The sequence below is a fragment of the Leucopleurus acutus genome (assembly GCF_964270905.1).
Source record: "Leucopleurus acutus genome assembly, chromosome: X".
NCBI lineage: Eukaryota > Metazoa > Chordata > Mammalia > Artiodactyla > Delphinidae > Leucopleurus > Leucopleurus acutus.
The window spans coordinates 60,877,884-60,901,603 of NC_139148.1; the positions used below are offsets into that span (position 1 = coordinate 60,877,884).

Genomic DNA, 23,720 nt, shown 5'->3' on the forward strand with positions numbered 1-23,720 from the left:
TTTTTTTTTTTTTTTTTTTTTTTTTTTTTTTTTTTGCGGTACGCAGGCCTCTCACTGTTGTGGCCTCTCCCGTTGCGGAGCACAGGCTCTAGACGCGCAGGCCCAGCGGCCATGGCTCATGGGCCCAGCCGCTCCGCGGCACATGGGATCTTCCCAGACCGGGGCACAAACCCGTGTCCCCTGCATCGGCAGGCAGACTCTCAACCACTGCACCACCAGGGAAGCCCTGTGGTGCCATCTTTTTCCCCTGGGTGCTTTTCTATAATGCGACCATCAACTGCTTCCTGCTTGGACTTTATTCTTGTGCTGTTGTTCAGAGGAATCAGAATACAGCTACTGCTCTTCTGTCCTCTATATAACAAACGTGTTTTTTGAGATCCTTTCAGAACTTTCTGTACTTACAAAAATGATAACTCTGACAGTGGTAAAATGAAGTCAGGAAAGGACAACTCAGTGTATTCTTGGGGCTGGTGGTGACTGATGCTTTCTGTAGAAACATAGTTCTGTGGCATGTTGAGCTTCAGGGTCTCCACTCAGCCCCAAGAAAATGGCCATTTGGGTGGTAGGGGGAATTTGTGGAAATCTTTTTCTGCCTTGCAGCAGCAGGCTCAGCAGCATCAGGAAACAATCACAGAGATGATGACACAGCTTCTGTGACTAGCCTTAACTCTTCCGCCACCGGCCGTTGTCTCAAGATTTATCGCACATTTCGCGATGAAGAGGGGAAAGAATATGTTCGCTGTGAGACCGTCCGAAAGCCAGCTGTCATTGATGCCTATGTGCGTATACGGACCACGAAAGATGAGGAATTCATGTGAGTTTGACTCCCTCCCCACTTTCCAGTGCGATAAGAAGAATGATAATGATGGGGAAGGGAGTGAGGGTGGATGCTTGAGTTTTTTATATTTTTAATTTTTAAATATTTTTTTATATTTTATTATTTGAATATTCTTTTTTTCACACACACACACACACACTGTATTTTATTTTTACAAGAGATAAACTGACACCAAGCATTGTAAATGGATGACCACAACAAAAGCAACAATGATTGCAATTACCAAACATGAAACACACTCATACTATGTCATAGTATTGACATTCAGTCCAGTAATCCTCCACTATAACAGCTCCTTTACTTTGCAGTGAAAATTGATTTGTATATTTTTTGCCTCTGAGTCCTGGTGGGTTTTTCTTTTTTTAATTCAAACAGAAAGTCATAAAAATTATAATCATCCTCATTAGTTCACTCAGTCCCATGTAATTAATTTTTTTTATCTTGATCTTTTTTTTCAATATTTATTTATTTGTTTGTTTATTTATTTATGGCTGCGTTGGGTTTTTGTTGCTGCACGCAGGCTTTCTCTAGTTGTGGCAAGCGGGGGCTACTCTTCATTGCCATGCATGGGCTTCTCATTGTCGTCGCTTCACTTGTTGCAGAGCACAGGCTCTAGGCGTGCGGGCTTCAGTAGTTGTAGCACACGGGCTCAGTAGTTGTGGCTCACGAGCTCTAGAACTCAGGCTCAGTAGTTGTGGCACACAGGCTTAGTTGCTCCGTGGCATGTGGGATCTTCCCAGGCCAGGGCTTGAACCCGTGTCCCTTGCGTTGGCAGACAGATTCTTAACCACTGTGCCACCAGGGAAGCCCCATCTTGATCTTTTGTTAGCACTTTTATGAATTCATCAGTTTTACATTAGAGTTCTGAAAATGCTTATTCACTTCAGTTCAGCAGTATAGTCAGTTACCAGAAACCTGTACTTGTCAGAGTCTTTTCCATGAATTCCTTGAAGATGAAAACCTTTTATAGGAACATGTTTGCAAAAGCATCAGAGGACACCCAGAACTGTCTGTAAATGACAAAAGACTTAAAAATGACCATGGTTAAAGATTTGATGAAAGTTCATAATAACGCAATTGACAAGGAAATTTCGTTATTTCTGAGATACACATTTTAAAATAATAACTAGAAGTATGACTTATAACATTATACCAGAACATATAAGATTTTTAGAAATTTCATGTCATGTCTGAAACATTTATATTAACATATGTCCATACAAATAACCCAAAGAAAGTTTAGTATTAGTTGTTTTTTTGTTAGTTTGTGTCTCAACTTCTGCCCTGCAAACCGGTTCATCTGTACCATTTTTCCAGGTTCCACATACATGTGTTAATATACGATATTTGTTTTTCTCTTTCTGACTTACTTCACTCTGTATGACAATCTCTAGATCCATCCACGTCTCAACAAATGACTCAATTTCGTTCCTTTTTATAGCTGAGTAATATTCCATTGTATATATGTAACACAACTTCTTTATCCATTCGTCTGTCGATGGGCATTTAGGTTGCTTCCATGACCTGGTTATTGTAAATAGTGCTGCAGTGAACATTGGGGTGCATGTGTCTTTTTGAATTATGGTTTTCTCTGGGTATATGCCCAATAGTGGGATTGTTGGGTCATATGGTAATTCTATTTTTCGTTTTTTAAGGAACCTCCATACTGTTCTCCATAGTGGCTGTATCAATTTACATTCCCACCAACAGTGCAAGAGGGTTCCCTTTTCTCCACACCCTCTCCAGCATTTGTTGTTTGTAGATTTTCTGATGATGCCCATTCTAACTGGTGTGAGGTGATACCTCATTGTAGTTTTGATTTGCACTTCTCTACTAATTACTGATGTTGAGCAGCTTTTCATGTGCTTCTTGGCCATCTGTATGTCTTCTTTGGAGAAATGTCTATTTAGGTCTTCTGCCCATTTTTGGATTGGGTTGTTTCTTTAATATTGAGCTGCATGAGCTGTTTATATATTTTGGAGATTAATTCTTTGTCCGTTGATTCATTTGCAAATATTTTCTCCCATTCTGAGGGTTATCTTTTTGTCTTGTTTATGGTTTCCTTTGCTGTGCAGAAGCTTGGAAGTTTCATTAGGTCCCATTTGTTTATTTTTGTTTTTATTTCCATTACTCTAGGAGGTGGATGAAAAAAGATCTTGCTGTGATTTATGTCAAAGAGTGTTTCTTCCTATGTTTTCCTCTAAGAGTTTGATAGTTTCTGGCCTTACATTTAGGTCTTTAATCCATTTTGAGTTTATTTTTGTGTATGGTGTTAGGGAGTGTTCTAATTTCATTCTTTTACATGTAGCTGTCCAGTTTGCCCAGCACCACTTATTGAAGAGACTGTCTTTTCTCCATTGTATATCTTTGCTTCCTTTGTCATAGATTAGTTGACCATAGGTGCATGGGTTTATCTCTGGGCTTTCTGTCTTGTTCCATTGATCTACGTTTCTGTTTTTGTGCCAGTACCATATTGTCTTGATTACTGTAGCTTTGTAGTATAGTCTGAAGTCAGGGTGTCTGATTCCTCCAGCTCCGTTTTTTTCCCTCAAGATTGCTTTGGCTATTCGGGGTCTTTTGTGTCTCCATACAAATTTTAAGACGATTTGTTCTAGTTCCGTAAAAAATGCCATTGGTAATTTGATAGGGATTGCATTGAATCTGTAGATTGCTTTGGGTAGTGTAGTCAATTTCACAATGTTGATTCTGCCAATCCAAGAACATGGTATATCTCTCCATCTGTTGGTATCATCTTTAATTTCTTTCATCAGTGTCTTATAGTTTTCTGCATACAGGTCTTTTGTCTCCTTAGGTAGGTTTATTCCTAGGTATTTTATTCTCTTTTGGTAAATGGGAGTGTTTTCTTGATTTCTCTTTCAGATTTTCCATCATTAGTGTATAGGAATGCAAGAGATTTCTGTGCATTAATTTTGTATCCTGCAACTTTACCAAATTCATTGATTAGCTCTAGTAGTTTTCTGGTGGCATCTTTAGGATTTTCTGTGTATAGTATCATGTCATCTGCAAACAGTGACAGTTTTACTTCTTCTTTTCCAGTTTGTATTCCTTTTATTTCTTTTCCTTCTGTGATTGCCATAGCTAGGACTTCCAAAACTGTGTTGAATAATAGTGGTGAGAGTGGACATCCTTGTCTTGTTCCTGATCTTAGAGGAAATGCTTTCAGTTTTCACCATTGAGAATGTTGTTTGCTGTGGTTTGTCATATATGGCCTTTATTATGTTGAGGTAGGTTCCCTCTGTGCCCACTTTCTGGAGAGTTTTTATCATAAATTGGTGTTGAATTTTGTATAAAGCTTTTTCTGCATCTATTGAGATGATCATATGGTTTTTATTCTTCAGTTTGTTAATATGGTGTATCACATTGGTTGATTTGTGTATATTGAAGAATCCTTGCATCCCTGGGATAAATCCCACTTGATCATGGTGTATGATCCTTTTAATGTCTTGTGGATTCTGTTGCTAGTATTTCGTTGAGGATTTTTGCATCTATATTCATCAGTGATATTGGTCTGTTATTTTCTTTTTTTGTAGTATCTTTGTCTGGTTTTGGTGTCGGGGTGATGGTGGCCTCATAGAATGAGTTTGGGAGTGTTCCTTCCTCTGCAGTTTTTTGGAAGAGTTTGAGAAGGATGGGTGTTAGCTCTTCTCTGAATTTTTGATAGAATTCACCTGTGAAGCCATCTGTTCCTGGACTTTTGTTTCTTGGAAGATTTTTAATCACAGTTTCAATTTCATTACTTTTGATTAGTCTGTTCATATTTTCTCTTTCTTCCTGGTTCAGTCTTGGAAGGTTATACCTTTCTAAGAATTTGTCCATTTCTTCCAGGTTGTCCATTTTATTGGCATAGAGTTGCTTGTAGTAGTCTCTTAGGATGCTTTGTATTTCTGTGGTGTCTGTTGTAACTTGTTTTTCATTTCTAATTTTATTGATTTGAGTCCTCTCCCTCTTTTTCTTGATGAGTCTGGCTAATGGTTTATCAATTTTGTTTATCTTCTCAAACAACCAGTTTTAGTTTTATTGATCTTTGCTATTGTTTTCTTTGTTTCTATTTCATTTACTTCTGCTCTGCTCTTTATGATTTCTTTCCTTCCGCTAATTTTGGATTTTGTTTGTTCTTCTTTTTCTAGTTCCTTTAGGTGTAATGTTAGATTGTTTACTTGAGATTTTTGTTTCTTGAGGTAGGCTTGTGTAGCTATAAACTTCCCTCTTAGAACTGCTTTTGCTGCATCCCATAGATTTTGGATCATCGTGTTTTCATTGTCATTTGTCTCTAGTTATTTTTTGATGTCCTCTTTGATTTCTTCAGTGATCTCTTGGTTATTTAGCAACGTATTGTTTAGCCTCCATGTGTTTGTGTTTTTTACGTTTTTTTCCCTGTAATTCATTGCTAGTCTCATAACATTGTGGTCAGAAAAGATGCTTTATATGATTTCAATTTTCTTAAATTTACTGAGGCTTGATTTGTGACCCAAGATGTGATCTGTCCTGGAGAATGTTCCGTGCGCCCTTGAGAAGAAAGTGTAATCTGCTGTTTTTGGATGGGATGTCCTATAAATATCAATTAAATCTATCTGGTCTGTTGTGTCATTTAAAGCTTCTATTTCTTTGTTTATTTTCTGTTTGGATGATCTGTCCACTGGTGTAAGTGAGGTGTTAAAGTCCCCCACTGTTATTGTGTTACTGTCAATTTCCTCTTTTATAGCTGTTAGCAGTTGCCTTATGTATTGAGAGCGCTCCTATGTTGGGTGCATATATATTTATAATTGTTGTATCTTCTTGGATTGATCCCTTGATCATTATGTAGTGTCCTTCCTTTCTCTTGTAATATTCTTTATTTTAAAGTATTTTTTCTGATATGAGTTAGCTACTCCAGCTTTCTTTTGATTTCCATTTTCATGGAATATCTTTTTCCATCCCCTCACTTTCAGTCTGTATGTGTCCCTAGGTCTGAAGTGGGTCTCTTCTAGACAGCATATATATGGGTCTTGTTTTTGTATCCATTCAGCAAGCCTGTGTCTTTTGGTTGGAGCATTTAATCCATTCACTTTTAAGGTAATTATCGATATGTATGTTCCTATGACCAGTTTCTTAATTGTTTTGGGTTTGTTTTTGTAGGTCCTTTTCTTCTCTTGTGTTTCCCACTCGGAGAAGTTCCTTTAGCAGTTGTTGTAGAGCTGGTTTGGTGGTGCTGAATTCTTTTAGCTTTTGCTTGTCTGTAAAGCTTTTGATTTCTCCATGGAATCTGAATGAGATCCTTGCTGCATAGAGTAATCTTGGTTGTAGTTTCTTCCCTATCATCACTTTAAGTATATCATGCCACTCCCTTCTGGCTTGTAGAGTTTCTGCTGAGAAATCAGCTGTTAACCTTATGGGAGTTCCCTTGTATTTTATTTGTTGTTTTTCCCTTGCTGCTTTCAGTAATTTTTCTTTGTCTTTAATTTTTGCCAGTTTGATTACTATGTGTCTCAGCGTGTTTCTCCTTGGGTTTATCCTGTATGAGACTTTCTGCGCTTCCTGGACTTGGGTGGCTATTTCCTTTCCCATGTTAGGGAAGTTTTCGACTATAATCTCTTCAGATATCTTCTCGGGTCCTTTCTCTCTCTCTTCTCCTTCTGGGACCCCTGTAATGCGAATGTTGTTGTGTTTAATGTTGTCCCAGACGTCTCTTAGGCTGTCTTCATTTCTTTTCATTCTTTTTTCTTTAGTCTGTTCCACAGCAGTGAATTCCACCATTCTGTCTTCCAGGTCACTTATCCGTTCTTCTGCCTCAGTTATTCTGCTATTGATTCCTTCTAGTGTAGTTTTCATTTCAGTTATTGTATTGTTCATCTCTGTTTGTTTGTTCTTTAATTCTTCTAGGTCTTTGTTAAACATTTCTTGCATCTTCTTGATCTTTGCCTCCATTCTTTTTCTGAGGTCCTGGATCATCTTCACTATCATTATTCTGAATTCTTTTTCTGGAAGGTTGCCTATCTCCACTTCATTTAGTTGTTTTTCTGGCGTTTTATCTTGTTCCTTCATCTGGTATTAGCCCTCTACCTTTTCATCTTGTCTGTCTTTCTGTGAATGTGGTTTTTGTTCCACAGGCTGCAGGATTGTAGTTCTTCCTTCTTCTCCTGTCTGCCCTCTGGTGGATGAGGCTATCTAAGAGGCTTGATGGGAGGGACTGTTGGTGGGTAGAGCTGACTGTTGCTCTGGTGGGCAGAGCTTAGTTAAACTTTAATCCCCTTGACTGTTGATGGGTGAGGTTGTGTTCCCTCCTTGTTGGTTGTTTGGCCTGAGGCAACCCAACAGTGGAGCCTACCTGGGCTCTTTGGTGGGGCTAATGACAGACTCTGGGAGGGCTCACTCCAAGGAGTACTGCCCAGAACTTCTGCTGCCAGTGTCCTTGTCCCTACCGTGAGCCACAGCCCCCCCAACATCGCCTCTGCAGGAGACCCTCCAACACTAGCAGGTAGGTCTGGTTCAGCCTCCCCTGGAGTCACTGCTCATTCCCATGGGTCCCAATGCGCACACTACTTTGTGTGTACCCTCCAAAATTGGAGTCTCTCTTTCCCCCAGTCCTGTCAAAGTCCTGCAATCAATTCCCACTAGGCTTCAAAGTCTGATTCTCTAGGAATTCCTCCTCCCATTGCTGGACCCCCAGGTTGGGAAGCCTGACGTGGGGCTCAGAACCTTCATGCCAGTGGGTGGACTTCTGTGGTATAAGTGTTCGCCAGTCTGTGAGTCACCCACCCACCAGTTATGGGATTTGATTTTACTGTGATTGCACCCCTCCTACTGTCTCATTGTGGCTTCTTCTTTGTCTTTGGATGTGGGGTATCTTTTTTGGTGAGTTCCAGTGTCTCCCTGTTGATGATTGTCCAGCAGCAGCTAGTTGTGATTCTGGTGTTCTCGCAAGAGGGAGTGAGAGCACGTCCTTCTACTCTGCCATCTTGGTTCCTCCCGATGCTTGAGTTTTAGTGACAGGATTCTGCACAGTTGTCCCTGGAAGTCTGTTTTAATTGGGAACCATTTTGCCTTTAGAACTTTGGGTTTGAACAAAGCCAAATCACAGGGAGAATTCCAAATTTGCTGCAAAATAAAGGCATGTGTTTAGTTCCACTGGGTCCTTTGTATTTTCATTGGTTGGTTGGCAAAAATCTTAGGGACTCCTCAGGGCTGCTCATTCTGAGAGAGGTGCCTCTCTGCACGTGGAAGAATGATGAGCAGGTTAGATGGGGATGCCAGGTAGGCCCTTTTGTTTCATTATAGATGGATTACTTTAGTCCTGAGATGTTTGCTATCAGGACAGTGTTCTTGGTTTAAGTTTGCTTATGGATCTGTGATTTTTTTCCCCATTATTTAGTCGCAAATTTGCCCTTTTTGATGAGCAGCATCGAGAAGAGATGCGAAAAGAACGGCGGAGGATTCAAGAGCAACTGAGGCGGCTTAAGCGAAACCAGGAAAAGGAGAAGCTTAAGGGTCCTCCTGAGAAGAAGCCCAAAAAAATGAAGGAGCGTCCTGACCTAAAAGTAAGTGTATGTGGTGTGATCATAACTAAGAAAGCATACCTTTTCCCTTAGCTTTTGGCATCCTCCCTTACTGGGAATGAGGGCAGTATTGTGGAAAACTAGTTTGAATTGATGTGGCCACTTGGGTGTTATTAGTACCATTGTGACTGGTACTGACAACACCAGACTTGATCTGATGTCTTTGGGTGTCATTTATACTTCATCCATTGGAAATATTTTCTGTGAGTTGAGATAGGCGTGGTGGATTTTTTTTTTAACATGTACACATATGTACATATATGAACACATCTTGTTTTTCAATTGCATGTATTAAAAGAAGCAACAGAAAAAAATCATACAATACAGGTTGCTTTGCATAATTTAGGTGGGATTCCAGATATTACTCTGCAGTGTAACTGTAACGTGCATCACAAAATGAGGCAACTGTGGTACAGTGGAAAGAGCCATGGACTCGGAAACAGAAGATCTGGGTTCAGGTTCTTGTTCTGCCATTTAGTAACTCTGTGACCGTAACCTCTCCAAACCTGTTTTCTCTTCTCTAAAATGATACCTATCTCACACTGGTGTTGTATTAAAGTATATAATGCATGGGAAGCACTTTATAAACTAAAATTCTCAACAAATGGGAACTGCTGTTAACACGTACTGAGGTCATTAAGTATTTTAATGTTTCTTTCTTCCATGTGATATTATATAAGTATTGTATGATACAGTATTGATCCATTTTACAGATGAAACTGAGGGCAGTTGCAAAAGTAAGATGGAGACTTCGGCTTTTTGTTTTTTGGGGTTTTTTGCCACACTGCACGGCTTGTGGGATCTTAGTTCCCTGACCAGGGGTTGAACCCAGGCCCTCTGCAATGAGAGCACGGAGTCCTAACCACTGGACCACCAGGGAATTCCTGGAGACTTGGTATTATTAAGCCTTTTCCTTGAGGCTGGGAATACACCCATGCTGGCTGCCTGTGAAGCTGAATGCAGCCTTGGGCTTCCAGTAGCCTTTCTTATGCATATTTAATATTTTCGTAGTTTACAACTTAAATTGGGGGTAGAAATCCTCTCTCTTTTCTCCTTCACTTGGTTTTTAAAGTAATGTTCAGTCTCTGGATTTCGTTTTGTTTTTAATGTGTCATTTCCATACATGCAGTTTTGTCTAGTGCCTTCTGGTTGAAAGGCGTATAACGATTCTGTTAGAATAAAATTTCTGGGCCTGCCTTTGTTTCTTTTCTACCTTCTATATATTTCTTAAAGCTAACAGGAAGAAGCCTGCTTACCTCTGACATGTTGATACTTTTCCTTTTGCAGCTGAAATGTGGGGCTTGTGGTGCCATTGGGCACATGAGAACAAACAAATTCTGCCCCCTTTATTATCAAACAAATGCCCCACCTTCCAACCCTGTTGCCATGACAGAGGAGCAGGAGGAAGAGTTGGAAAAGACAGTCATTCATAATGATAATGAAGAACTTATCAAGGTTGAAGGGACCAAGATTGTCTTAGGGAAACAACTAATTGAGAGGTAAGAGATAGCAGGTGGGAGAGATCTGTTGGTGGTATTGATGGGTGGCAGGGGTGGATGTGATGTGTTCTCTGAAGTGGAACTGAGGACATAGGAACTTTGATGGATTTTCCTCACTAATTGTTGCCAGTAATGAAAATTAGTCTTGTGAAGCACTCATTAAGCTCCACCACTTGCCCTTGGGCATGCTACCTAACTTTTCTGAGTCTTAGTTTCCTTATTTAGACAATAAAATCACCCTTACAACGGTAGCTATGAAGGTAAAATGAGGGAGACTGTATAAAAAATGTAGTATAGTGCCTGGCATATAGTAGATGCTCTTCCCATTCTACTTCCAGGCACTTGTAATATTTGTAAGGTCCCTGATCTCAGATGTTCTGATAATGGACCATCCAAAAAGATTAAGGAGACAAACTATGCTTATACTTATCTGTCTCTTGCTCTCAGAGAATTTGATAATCAAGTAGAAAAGTTTTTAAATAAAACAAATTCTCCCCTAAATTTTTAGTTTGAAAATTGCAAACCTACAGAAAAGCTGAAGGAATAATAAAGTTTGTTGTTCCTCTTAATTCACCAGCTGTTAACATTTGTCACATTTGTTTCATCTTTATATATCTAAAACATTTTCTTTCTGCTGAAACATTTGGAAGTTTTAGGCATCATGGCATTTCACTCAGATTCTTTAGCACACATAAAGAATAAAGATTGGCAAACATGATACTATTACTACACGTAAGAAAATTAACATTAATTCAATAGGATCTAATATTCAGTCCTTATTCAAATTTCGCCAGCTGTGTCAATGTCCTTTATTGCCTGCCCCTCACCCCCGTTCAGGATCCAATTCCAGTTCAAACATTAAGTATTTTGAGTCTCTCTTAATCTACAACTGTCCTCCCCACCTTTTTGGTTTTCATGACTTTGAATGTTTTGAAGAGTCCAGGTCAATGGTCTCATAAAACATTCCACATTCTGGATTTGTCTGTTTTCACATTGATTATATTCAGAGTAAATGTCTTTGGCAAGATTACAACATAGGTGGTATTATGTACTTACTGCACCACATCAGGAAGCAGATAACGTCAGGTTTTCTCAGTATTTTGATTATCTTATTAAAGTGTTAATCCTCAGATTCCTCTATAATAAAGGTATGTTTTTTCCATTGTAATTAATATGTGGGTGAATATCCTGGTTTTTTTTAAATTTTTTTTTTGACTGTGTTGTGTCTCCATTGCTGCACATGGGCTTTCTCTAGTTGTGGCAAGTGGGGGCTACTCTTCATTGCGGTGCGTGGGCTTCTTGTTGCAGTGGCTTCTCTTATTGCGGAGCACAGGCTCTAGGCATTGCAGGCTTCAGTAGTTGCAGTATGCGGGCTCAGTAGTTGTGGCACATGGGCTCTAGGGTGCGTGGGCTTCAATAGTTGTGGCATGCAGGCTCAGTAGTAGTTGTGGCTCTTGGGCTTAGTTGCTCTGCAGCATGTGGGATCTTCCCGGACCGGGGATCAAACCCATGTCCCCTGCATTGACAGACGGATTCTTAACCACTGCACCACCAGGGAAGTCCCTTTTTTTTTTTTTTTTTTTCCAGTAGCTTGAAACAACATACATTTATTATCTCACAGTTTCTGTGGGTCAGGAGTCTGGGCACAGCTCAGCTGGGTCCTCTGCTCAGAGGCTGCCTTCAAGGTGTCACTAGGGACTGAGGTCTATCCTGCTAACAATCTTTCTCTCAATAGTTTTAACATCCATTGATGATCATTACCTGATAACTGAGTTATTACATTGGGGGTTGCTTAATGGTGGTTTTTCTAATTCTTTTCATTCTTTCTACGTTAACTGGCATTCTGTAAAGAGCTTCCCCCTCCCTTGTTTGTTTGGGTATTACTATAGATTCTGAAATTCTTTCTTTTGGAAACTTTAATATATTAAGATCTATTAACATCATCATTAATTTTGATGGCCAGATTGTCCCAAATTTGATCCCTTCAGGCCTGACCTGTGTCCTTTGGAAATGACCCTATAAATTTTGAAAACTTCTTTGCTTTTTGGCACTAGATGTTCCAGGCTATCCTTGAAATTTCCCTGTCCCAGACCCAGAATCAGCCATTTCTCAGGGATTCCTGGTTCCTTTTATTGGAGAATGGTATTTAGAAAACAATATCTAGGTGTTAGATATACTCATTGCCACTGAGATGTCATTGCTTCTAGGCTCTTAGTAGACAGAACTAGGAAATATACATATATTGTAAATCACAACTTCATATCAATACCTCCAATTCAAATTGTATCTACAGCTTCTTCCTCATCTTCCTCCGTTTCATATTTGTATCCTTTCTTTGGTTCCCAACATCTTGCTCTGTCCTATGATATTTACAAAATAGTTTGAGAATTACAATACCAATACTACTACCAACAGCAAATCTGTACAGTAGGTTCAAGGTGTTTTCTGTAATTAGTTGTCCTTGGATTATATGCCACTGAAGTTGTACAGTCAGGGTATTCTATTCAAAATATATTTGAATTCTTTTTTGAGTATATAATTTTTAATTAATTTGATATGCAGTTATATTCATTTGTTTCTGTTTCTGTTTAGATTTGAGGGTTGTTTTCCATCCTCGTTAATTTAATTTATCAATATCTATAGTAGTCATGTTTTGAAGCACATTAGAAAAGGAAAATGTAGTAACTTGATCCCATATGATGGAAAGGAAAAAGGTGGATGGGCTTTTAATGATTGAGGGAGACTCAAATTAGTTTTTCTTTTCAAACCTGCTTTAATTTCTTCCTTGTTTCTATTCTGAGTAAGTTAAATTTCCTAGCCTTTTAACCCAAAGATAGAATGTTGGAGCTGGGAGGATTCTTGAAATTCCTTTAGCCTAGTTCCCTTATCATCCAAATAGGAAACTGAGGTGAAGTTGTGGCTTGCCTAGTTTTTTATTAATTTGGAGATCCTATGAGGCCTTGCCTGATCTGAGCCTTAGAATGTGGATGTCTGGCCTTTGGTTTGGCTTTTTCCTCCCCAGGCTCATGCTCAGGTACTTTGGACTTTTTCATTGTAGTTGCTTTTTTTCTGGGGACTAGAAATAGGGACTGCACGCTATGAAAGTGTTATTGATTGCAGTGCAGATGAGGTTCGCAGAAAATCTCTGGTTCTCAAGTTCCCTAAGCAGCAACTTCCTCCCAAGAAGAAACGGCGAGTTGGAACCACTGTTCACTGTGACTATTTAAATGTGAGTATTGGCATTGCCTGCTTTCTGACCACATAGGGTTCTCATTAATTCCCCCAGCCCTCTAAGCCATGGCCCTGATATAGCCTTAGATTCTCCCTTTGGCCTTGCCCTGAGAATTACGTGTACTGTGCATTACAGGGTTTCCAAACTATATATGTATTGGCGTTTTTTTTTTTTTAATCTAAAGAAGCATTCTGATTTCTTGTTTTTCCTTAGAGACCTCATAAGTCCATTCACCGGCGCCGGACAGACCCCATGGTGACATTGTCATCCATTTTGGAGTCTATCATCAATGACATGAGAGATCTTCCAAATGTGAGTTCATTTCATTCAGATCTACAGTATGGATGGCAAGGCTGTTCTGTGTGATTTCAGATAGATGGCAGTAGAGTATAGTCCTAGGAACCTGGAACTCCTGATTCTTTGGGATATAGTTTTTCATTTATTTTTTAACAGTTTAGTAGAGGAAACAGACCTGCTCCATCTAGAGATTCCTTTGAGAGTTGACGGCCAGGTAGAGGTAAGATGTGAGAGAGTCTTGAAGAATTGGTCTGGCAGTTGTTCTTTGCTCATGGATGGTGCTGGCTCTTGTTTGCACAGACGTACCCTTTCCACACTCCAGTCAATGCAAAGGTTGTAAAGGACTACTACAAAATTATCACCCGACCAATGGACTTACAAACGCTCCGTGAAAATGTGCGTAAACGCCTCTACCCATCTCGGGAAGAGTTCAGAGAGCATTTGGAGCTAATTGTGAAAAATAGTGCAACCTACAATGGTAAGAATCACCTGTTCTTTGACTGCAAAGGTCACCTTTCAGATCCTTATTTATCCCTTACTAGTCCTAAATTTAGACTAGATTGGACTGACTGAAAGGACCTACAATGTATTAGTGCATTTTGGGGTTATGAAAATCAGGTAATGTACATTTTAATCATTTAATAAGTATTGCTTCTTTTTATTCCCACTTTTTAATGTATCCTCTAGAGAATTTAGAGAATCTGTTGAAATGAAACAATTGCATGAGAAGCAGTGAGAGATAGGAGTGAGCCTATAAGTAAATAGAAGGGAGAGGCATTCAGTGTGGATGGAACCCCCGCAGAGTATATGCTTGTTGACTATATTTGTCTTTGATTTGGTCTACAAATCTGTTATAGGGGCTGTTATATGTCTATTTTGCTCAAAAGCTGGAAAGGCAAGGAGGAAGAAATCTGTTTTCTGAGTCTTAAAGAGTTCAAGAAACAGTATAGCTTCTGCATGTAGAGGATAAAGTTTTCTGGTTTCCAGTTGTATCCTTAGTGTAGGGATTAAGGTTACAGATAGAGTATGAACTATGGCTCTGCCACTTACTAATTGAGTTACCTTAGACAACTTTTTTTTTTTTTTTTTTTTTTTTTGCGCGGTACGCGGGCCTCTCACTGTTGTGGCCTCTCCCGTTGTGGAGCACAGGCTCCGGATGCGCAGGCTCAGCAGCCATGGCTCATGGGCCCAGCTGCTCCGCGGCACGCGGGGTCCTCCCGGACGGGGGCACGAACCCGTGTCCCCTGCATTGGCAGGTGGACTGTCAACAACTGCGCCACCAGAGAAGCCCCTAGACAACTTATTTAACCTCTCATAGCCTCTTCAGTTTTCTTACCTGTACACATGGGACAATAGTAGTACCTAGATTTTAATACGTTTCACAAGCAGGCCTGACCCATTTATCTAGTCTCATCTATAGAGACTGGCTCCCAGACCTACTATAGATAGAGACTCTGGCTATGCTCAGTGTTGTATTTAACTAAATATCCTATACCATGTCTTCATGTCTTTGTACAGTCTTTGCCCTTTGTCTGCAGAGTGCCCTTTATTCCATTTCCATTCATATTTCCAGACCAACTCATATCATCTCTTCATAAAGACTTATTCAGATTGCCCAAAGTACCCATTTTTTCAATCCTCTGTGCCCCCCTAACACAATTAAATCAAGTTTTATAGCTCTTATGTGTTATATATAATTGTTTATATATCTGATTTTCCCATCACTTTGTGACCTCCTAGAGAGACTATTCATCTTTGTATTCCGAGGGCGTAGCAGAGTACCAGACACATACAAAGGAATAATAAATTTATTAGTCCCAACTGTCATTCAAGGTGACGAGGATAAATGCATAAACAAAAATCAGCTTGGAAGGGGAATGGGAAGGTAAGAGTTGACTTTGGAAATACAGAGCTTGAGGTACTTGTGGGTCATTTAGGTGGCAGTGTTCGTAAAAATTTGGAAATTTAAGTTATGACTTTCTCCACATCCCTCTCTAACTCAATCTTCCTTCTTCCTCATACCCAAATGCTGATAATAGTGATAATAGTAGTAGTGCCACCATTGCTAGTATTGCTGTCCATCTAGTTGTACAACCTAGAAATGTTGGCCGTTGTTATTCCACTCTCCCTGCCCTATACTCATAGATCACTAAGTTGTATAAATTGTACCTTCTAAATTTTGCTGGAATACATCCCCTTTCTTTTGGTCTCCATTGCTACTATCTTAGTTGAAGCCCTTGTCGTCTCTTGTTTGACCTCTTGCAGTAGCTTCCAGACTTTCTCTCTGCTGCTTGCCTTATTAATTCTTCACACTGTTGACGGTATTATTTTCTGATACACAAATTTGAAAAATTACTCTCTAGCTTAAAATCTCCAGTGCCTTTGTATCTCCTATGAGACCATTGTAATATGTCCCTTCTTGCCTTTCCAAGTTCCATTTCCTATTTCTCCTCCACACATACCTACCTGTATTCCAGTTGTACCAAACTACTTGTGATTCCTGTTGTGAAATGTATTGTTTCATGTTTCCATGAATTTGCTTACTTAACATGTTTTTGCATACTTTTTCCTCCCTCTGGAATGTTTTTCAACCCTACTGTCTACCTGATAGACTTCTCTTGTTTAATAACACTGCTCGATTGTCATTCTCAACAAGCCTTCCCTACTCCTCCCTGGTACTCAGATTTAATTGTTGTAAAACAACTTAAAACACGTTGCAACCCCTCCACAGTTCATAGTAATCAGTGTATTCCTCTATTTGCACTTACACTCACTTTTTAAAAACTTTATTATGGAAATTGTTAGGCATATACAGAAGTAGAGAGAAAGTAAATAAACTTCAGTGCACCTATTCACCCAGTTCCACAATCACCAGCATATATGGCCAGTCTTGTTCATTGTTTAGCCTGTATTTCCAGACGTCATATCATTTCATCTGTAGATACTTCAAGCACTTACACCCTGTCGTGCATTGTTTTATTTTCATATCATTTTCTTTAACTAAACCAAGAACTCTCTAAGGTAGGGACTGTGTCTTATTTTCCCTTTATTCTCAACATTGAACACATCACAGACAGTCATTAAACAGTTGTTGAATGAATAAACAAATCCCTGTTAATTAATTAATAAGTAGTTGAGAAAAGAGCTGAGTTTTAGGCTCTGGGGAGCACTTACACGAAAGAATTGACAGAGGAAGATAAGAAAGTATACTGAAAGGAAGTAGCCAGAATTACTGTTTTTTTACATGAAAATGTTTTCACTATCCCTATGATGAGCTTAAATTAGGGTAGCCATAAGCAGGGAATGTAGGAGGTAGTTGGAGGATTCTGTGAAGCTCTTGTTATGGATTTCAGGGAAACTAAAGTAATAGTCTGGGGTGGGGTGGAGATTCTTTTCTGACAAAGGCTTTGGACTAGCCGTATGTTGGATGGACATCACAAACCATGAGTTCTGCAAACAAAAATTGCAGTCACAAATTTTGTATGCTGAGTCTGGAAAGATTATAAATCATTCATTGGTCTCCTTAGCCATCCTTAAACAAATTGTCATTCCCCATCCATAGTTTTATTTTCAAGGTATTAAAGGCAGCAGTATCGACAGTAGTACCGCTATGTATGGATATACACAAATAAGGGAGAGAGTTAAAATTAGTTTATTCATCCATATTGTGCATCTGCTATGTGTTAGGCACTGAAAAATGGAGATAAGACTGATACATCTGTCTAACCCAGCACCTAGGCTGGTGCCTGGCACATATTAGGTGATTAAGTAAATGAGTTAAAAGTCTGGAGAGGTGTTGGTAGCTCTTGCCTCCCCTTTTTTTTTTTTTGCGGTACGCGGGCCTCTCACTGTTGTGGCCTCTCCCGTCGCGGACGCGCAGGCTCAGCGGCCATGGCTCACGGGCTTAGCCGCTCCGCGGCATGTGGGATCTTCCTGGACTGGGGCACAAACCCGTGTCCCCTGCATCGGCAGGCGGACTCTCAGCCACTGCGCCACCAGGGAAGCCCTTGCCTCCCCTTTTTAGTGGTCCCATCTCTTTTATTGTTCCTCTGTAATCTAGGACCGAAGCACTCATTGACCCAGATCTCTCAATCCATGCTGGATCTCTGTGATGAAAAACTTAAAGAGGTAAGACATTTAAAATGAGAGAAAAGCAGTAGAATGAAGCTGGCAGGTACCAGTATTGAGGAAGTAGGGAATGTAACAGAAGGAAGAGTAGAGAAATGAGGGAGTAGCAGGTCTTTTGTACGTTAGAGTCTGGAGGGGACCTTAGAAATCATGTAATCTAATCCCTCCCTTTTGTAGATGGAAAGACTGAGGTCCACAGAAGAAACTAATTTGTCTTGGGCATCATGGCTATTAAATAGTAGGGCTACGATTAAAATATAAAATCCATATAACTCTTAGGAAATTGACTTCCCAGGAAGTCAGCTGAAGCTAAGAGACTGTTTTGGCAGGGAGAAATTTTAATTTTTAAAAGATAATCTATCTGTATTTTATCTTCTTAACAACAACAAAAATGGTACCTTAATAGGCTTAAAAAATATAAGTATGATGATGTTAATATTGCAGTAGAAATTTCATAAAAGAGGATAACCAAATGGCCGGTAAACATGAAAAGATTCTCAACTTGATTGATCATTGGGGAGATACAAATTTAAACCGTGATTAGTTAACACTGCATATCTCCCTTAGAAAGACTAAAATTTAAAGACTTAAATAACAAAAGACTGAGTTTTAGTGGATGAGGATATGGAGCAGTTGACACACAAACTTTTTCCTAGTACAATCTAAAATGAATTTGTTGGGTTAGATTCCCTTACACAAAAGTCACTACTCAACAATAATGTGTTCAAGTGTTTTCAGCAGTAGTTTTACGGCAAAAGCAGTCTGATATTAAAACTTAATTTGGTGAAGATGTTTTTGTTGTGGGAGCTAAGCTATTGATGCCCAGGGATGTATATTTTTGATGATCTACAAGAATAGAAGATAGAATACCTAAAGGAATTGGTCAGTACATCTCTTTTGATCCTTTTATTGGAATATTATTTCTCTTATCTGGACTTTTTGTCTGGAACTGAATAGGCCACAGTTCAAAGTTAGACTTTTTGGGACAAGGGCAATAGACCACTGAACCTTAAATTATCCTTAATACTCTATGGTGATTATACCTCAGGGAAACCTCTGCCTTTCCTTTGCTTTGTTTCATGTTAGAAAGAAGACAAATTGGCTCGTTTGGAGAAAGCTATCAACCCCTTGCTGGATGATGATGACCAAGTGGCATTTTCTTTTATTCTGGACAACATTGTCACCCAGAAAATGATGGCAGTTCCAGATGTAAGTGGTCTGTGTGTTAAATATTGTGAGGATAGTACAGGGGAGAGGAAAGGGTGAAAGGATGTGTGCATGTGTATGTTGGGGAGTCTGGAGTGTGGTGTTTGTCAATTCAAACTGGTATATAATTTTAAAAAGAAACCATTTTGCTCTATGAGTGCATTATCATTGAAATCAAAGAGGCCAGGAATCTGTGATATAGAGAGGTTCTTTATACCTGTTGTTGACATTCAGTATTTTAATGCTCCTGAATAGCCCTGGAGAGAAGTTAGGATGCCAGCTAATGGGAGGTTTTGGATTTAGAGGTGCTTCTTAACAAATGAGAGTTTGATAATTACCCAGCATTCGTTGTCTTTTTTTTTTTCTTTTTTTTATTTATTTATTTTTGGCTGCGTTGGGTCTTTGCTGCTGCGCGCGGCTTTCTCTAGTTGCGGTGAGCGGGGGCTACTCTTCGTTGCAGTGTGCAGGCTTCTCATTGCAGTGGCTTCTCTTGTGGAGCACAGGCTCTAGGCGTGTGGGCTTCAGTAGTTGCGGCACACGGGCTCAGTAGTTGTGGCACGCAGGCCCTAGAGTGCAGGCTCGGTACTTGTGGCTCACGGGCTTAGTTGCACTGAGGCATGTGGGATCTTCCCAGACCAGGGCTCGAACCCACGTCCCCTGCATTGGCAGGCAGATTCTTAACCACTGTGCCACCACCCAAGTCCCGCGTTTGTTGTTTCATTTTTTGTCTTGCAACTTTATGGCAGGGGTACCATGTTGATTCTTTGTATCATTTTGTAATGATCCTCCTTAGGGAATTCTGAACTGAGTTTCCTTTTGTGTTGTAGGCATGTGTTGTGTATGCAGTAACGCTATAAACCAGCGGTCCCCAATCTTTTTGGCACGAGGGACCGGTTTCGTGGAAGACAATTTTTCCACGGATGGTGGGTGGGGGATGGTTTCAGGATGATTCAAGCGCATTACATTTAAAGTGCACTTTATTTCTATTATTATTACATTGTAATGTATAATGAAATAATTACACAACTCACCATGATGCAGAATCAGTGGGAGGCCTGAGCTTGTTTTCACTTGCCACTCACTGATAGGGTTTTGATATGCGTCTGCAAGCAATTGATTTATTATGGTCTCTTGTGCAGTCAAGCCTCTCTGCTAATTATCATTAATTATCATCTGCTAATCTGTATTTGCAGCCACTCCCCAGCGCTAGCATTATCACCTCAGCTCCACCTCAGATCATTAGGCATTAGATTCTCATAAGGAGCACGCAACCTAGATTCCTCACATGCGCCAGTTCCCAGTAGGGTTCACACTCCTGTGAGAATCTAATGCCACTGCTGATCTGACAGGAGTCGAGCTCAGGCGGTAACGGGAGCGATGGGGAACGGCTGTAAATACAGATGAAGCTTCACTCGCTCGCTCACCTGCCCACCACTCACCTCTTGCTGTGCGGCCCGGTTCCTAACAGGCCACGGGCTGGTACCGGTCCATGGCCCAAGGGTTGGGGACCCCTGCTATGAACCTTCTGCATGGGACAAGGGAATGAGAGATTTTAATTGTGAATATAGAGCAGGGGTCCTTACCCTACCAGGGCACATGAACCCATAAAGGAATCCCCTTAAATTATATGCAGAGTTTTGTATGATTATGTGTCTTTCTGGGAAAAGGGTCCATAGCTTTTGTCGGAGTCTTAAGAATATTTGTGACCCAGTGAAGTTTGAGAATCTCTGGTATAAAGAATGGTTTCCATTTAATTTCTCATGCTTTCTTTTTGCTAGTCTTGGCCATTTCATCACCCAGTTAATAAGAAGTTTGTTCCAGATTATTACAAAGTGATTGTCAGTCCAATGGATTTAGAGACCATACGTAAGGTGAGTTATTTGGTCTAAAATGTCTTTTGGGAATCAAGTAACTTTGTGTATCTGAGTTCCTGATTCTTTTAATCACAGAATATCTCCAAGCACAAGTATCAGAGTCGGGAGAGCTTTCTAGACGATGTCAACCTTATTCTGGCCAACAGTGTTAAATACAATGGTGGGTATTTCTCCTTTTTTTCTCTTTCCGTCAATATATCCATCCAACATTAGTTAGCATTATTAAAATTTAAGTGCATAAAGCAGCCTTGAGCCATGATAGTCAGCAGAATCAGTCATGTGACTTACTTTGCATTTTTTTAAAAACAGGCACGTACTTTAGTGTGTTCTGTAAAGTTTGCTAATAACGTTTAATGATGAAAAAACAACGTATATTTATTTTCTAAACTTTGGAAAGCACCGAAAAATGAGATGAGAATAAAAATCAAATGGATATTACTTTGGGCCATCACTGCTTTCCATGAGATGTAAAAACTCACCTATGCCCCAGGCCCTTAGATGGAGCTTAGGGAAATGTGTTAAATATAGACCATGGTGTGCTTCCTCAGAGCATGGAGTTTTTGCTCAATATATGAAATGATTACATAATGTATCTCAGGTGCTGTGCTAGCTACTTAAATCTACCAGTGGGAAAGACATCATTGTCCTCAGGTCAATGAAGAGAAACAGTTAAAATGCCGCTTGGCAAGGGCTATATTAGAAGGATGTACAAAGTGCCCTAGAGGAGAGGAAGGAACACCTTCACCTAAGGGTTAGGGAAGACTTCATAAACAAGTTAATACAGTTAAGTTTTGAATGGCTCACTTAAGTAAACACCAGTTGAGCACCTAATATGTGCTGGCACTGATAGATGTTACAAATATAAAGTCAAATTAGATATGTTCTCTGCCTCCAAATTGGTTATAGTTTAGTTGGGAAAACAGAAAAGAAAAATTACAGAACTTAAGTATTATGCTAGATGCATTCACAGAGTGCCAAAGGAAAACAGGAACAGGATATCTAAGTCAGAGTGGGATTAGAGGAAGCTTTCTGGAAGAGAGTTTTCTTAAGCTGAGTTCTAAAGGATCAGTGGAGTTTGCTAACCAAAAAATGAGGAGAAAGCGTTCTAGGCAGGGAGAACAGCAATATATGAAGGCACAGAGACCTGAAATTGCATCTTGGGTTTAAGAAACAAGTTTACTGGGGTTGCAGTTAAGTGTACATGTTGATGGATGACTGGTTATATATAGAGAAGTAGACAGGTGTCAGATCATAAGAGGACCTAGTGTATGCCATATGTCATACTTAAGAGCTTTTACATTATCCTAAATGGAAAAACATAGAAAGAATTAGGCAGCAAAATGACAATCCCAAATAACTCCTGAAGCAAAACAGAAGAGGGAGCTAAGGGCATTTGAGAGAATTGCCTAGCATACTGAGGTCTCAGCTAAAAATCCACCTGATTGTATGACTTTTCTCCACAATATTCAGGAACCCAAGTAGTGTGGCTGTTAAGTTCGCCAGATAGAAGGGACAGAGAATTAGAAAGAGGAGGTGACGGAGGGGACAACCAGAACGACAGATGAGGAAATGGGTATTCTGGGTTTAGAGAATAGAATATCATGGAGGAATGAAAGAACAGGGTAAGTTCAAGGAACTGTACTTGACTAGAACCTATGTATTTCATTAAGAGAAGTGGTAGGAGGGCTTCCCTGGTGGCACAGTGGTTGAGAATCCGCCTGCCAACGCAGGGGACATGGGTTCGATCCCTGGTCCGGGAAGATCCCACATGCCGCGGAGCAACTAAGCCCGTGCGCCACAACTACTGAGCCTGTGCTCTAGAGCCCGTGAGCCACAACTACTGAAGCCCACACGCCTAGAGCCCATGCTCCGCAACAAGAGAAGCCACTGCAATGAGAAGCCCGCACACCGCAATGAAGAGTAGCCCCCACTCGCCGCAACTAGAGAAAAGCCCGTGCGCAGCAGCGAAGATCCAACACAGCCAAAAATAAATAAATAAAATAAATTTTTTTAAAAAAAGAGAAGTTGTAGGAGATGAGCCTTCCATTTTTGTTCCATCTGGGTTGCATTAAAAGAATCTGCGTTGTCCCTTGTGCCCTTCTTATTGCTGATTGGAAAGTGGAAATGACCTCTGTGAGGTCATTTATTTCTCCATTATTGTCTCCTGAAAACACCTAAAGCTAATCAGCCAAAATTCTGGTAATAGAAGTTGGCAGGCTCACAGGTGTCTAAAAATGAGTATAACAAGTAATAAGCAAGACTGTTACAGAGAGGATGCTTGGCCTGGTAATGGCTGCCCGAAGATAGAGGGCAGATTTATGAGGAGCTTATGTAAGGCAACAAGAAAAACCCAGAAGATGCTAACTGAAATGAGAAGAGGGCAGATGGACAAATCACAGAAGACAAAAATTAAATACCAAATGAAAAATGAATATTCAGTTGTACCTAGTAATCAAAGAAATGCAAATTGAAACAGACCATTTTTTTGCCTATTAAGATGAGCTCAATTTCTCTTTTTTTTTTTCAATTTCTTTTTTAATGGAAGTATTCAAAATGCTAGTGAGACAGGTACTCTCAAATGTGCTGTTGGCAGTGTAACATTGTTAGACATTTTTAGAAAGCTCTTTGACAGCATTGAGACCTAAAAATCGTTAAGTGAACAGACTTTATAGTCAGGTAGACTTGAATTTGAATATTGGCCCCACCACTTCATAGCACTGTGACTTTGGACAAGTAACTTAGACTCTGCTTTCTTTTCTGTAAAATGGGGAAAATAATAATACCCTCCTCAGAGGGCTATCGTGAGGATTAAATAAAATAATGCATGTAAATGCTTAGCATGTGGTAGGATAATCTATCCTAATCAGAGGTACAGACAAAGCTGTTCATGATAATGTCATTTATATTAATTAGAAATAACCTGAATGGTTAATGTAAAGGGAATGACTAGTTATTGTGCCACCTGTATGATGGATTGCTGTGTAAAGATTGAAAGCTTATTTTAAAAACTAATGACAGTGCTCATTTCGGCAGCACATATACTAAAATTGGAGCAATACAGTGAAGGTTAGCATGGCCTGTGCACAAGGATGA

General features: G+C 39.9%; 1 protein-coding gene across 10 annotated transcripts in view; it reads left to right on the forward strand.

Annotated features, from left to right (window-relative positions):
* The window catches only part of TAF1 (TATA-box binding protein associated factor 1), a 99,122-nt gene that overhangs the window by 36,781 nt on the left and 38,621 nt on the right, over nt 1-23,720 (forward strand). For 9 of the 10 annotated variants that reach the window (XR_014327131.1, XM_082864988.1, XM_082864989.1 and 6 more), the window contains exons 23-32: nt 601-814; nt 8,208-8,373; nt 9,679-9,890; nt 13,011-13,119; nt 13,336-13,434; nt 13,720-13,897; nt 17,480-17,547; nt 18,634-18,756; nt 20,532-20,624; nt 20,703-20,787. Coding sequence is in view for 9 of the 10 variants with exons in the window: in XM_082864988.1 (XP_082721114.1) it covers nt 601-814; nt 8,208-8,373; nt 9,679-9,890; nt 13,011-13,119; nt 13,336-13,434; nt 13,720-13,897; nt 17,480-17,547; nt 18,634-18,756; nt 20,532-20,624; nt 20,703-20,787 (1,347 nt within the window). In the remaining variant the exon portion in view is untranslated. The remainder of the gene's footprint in view (nt 1-600; nt 815-8,207; nt 8,374-9,678; nt 9,891-13,010; nt 13,120-13,335; nt 13,435-13,719; nt 13,898-17,479; nt 17,548-18,633; nt 18,757-20,531; nt 20,625-20,702; nt 20,788-23,720) is intronic. The other variant, XM_082864987.1, reaches the window with a different exon arrangement.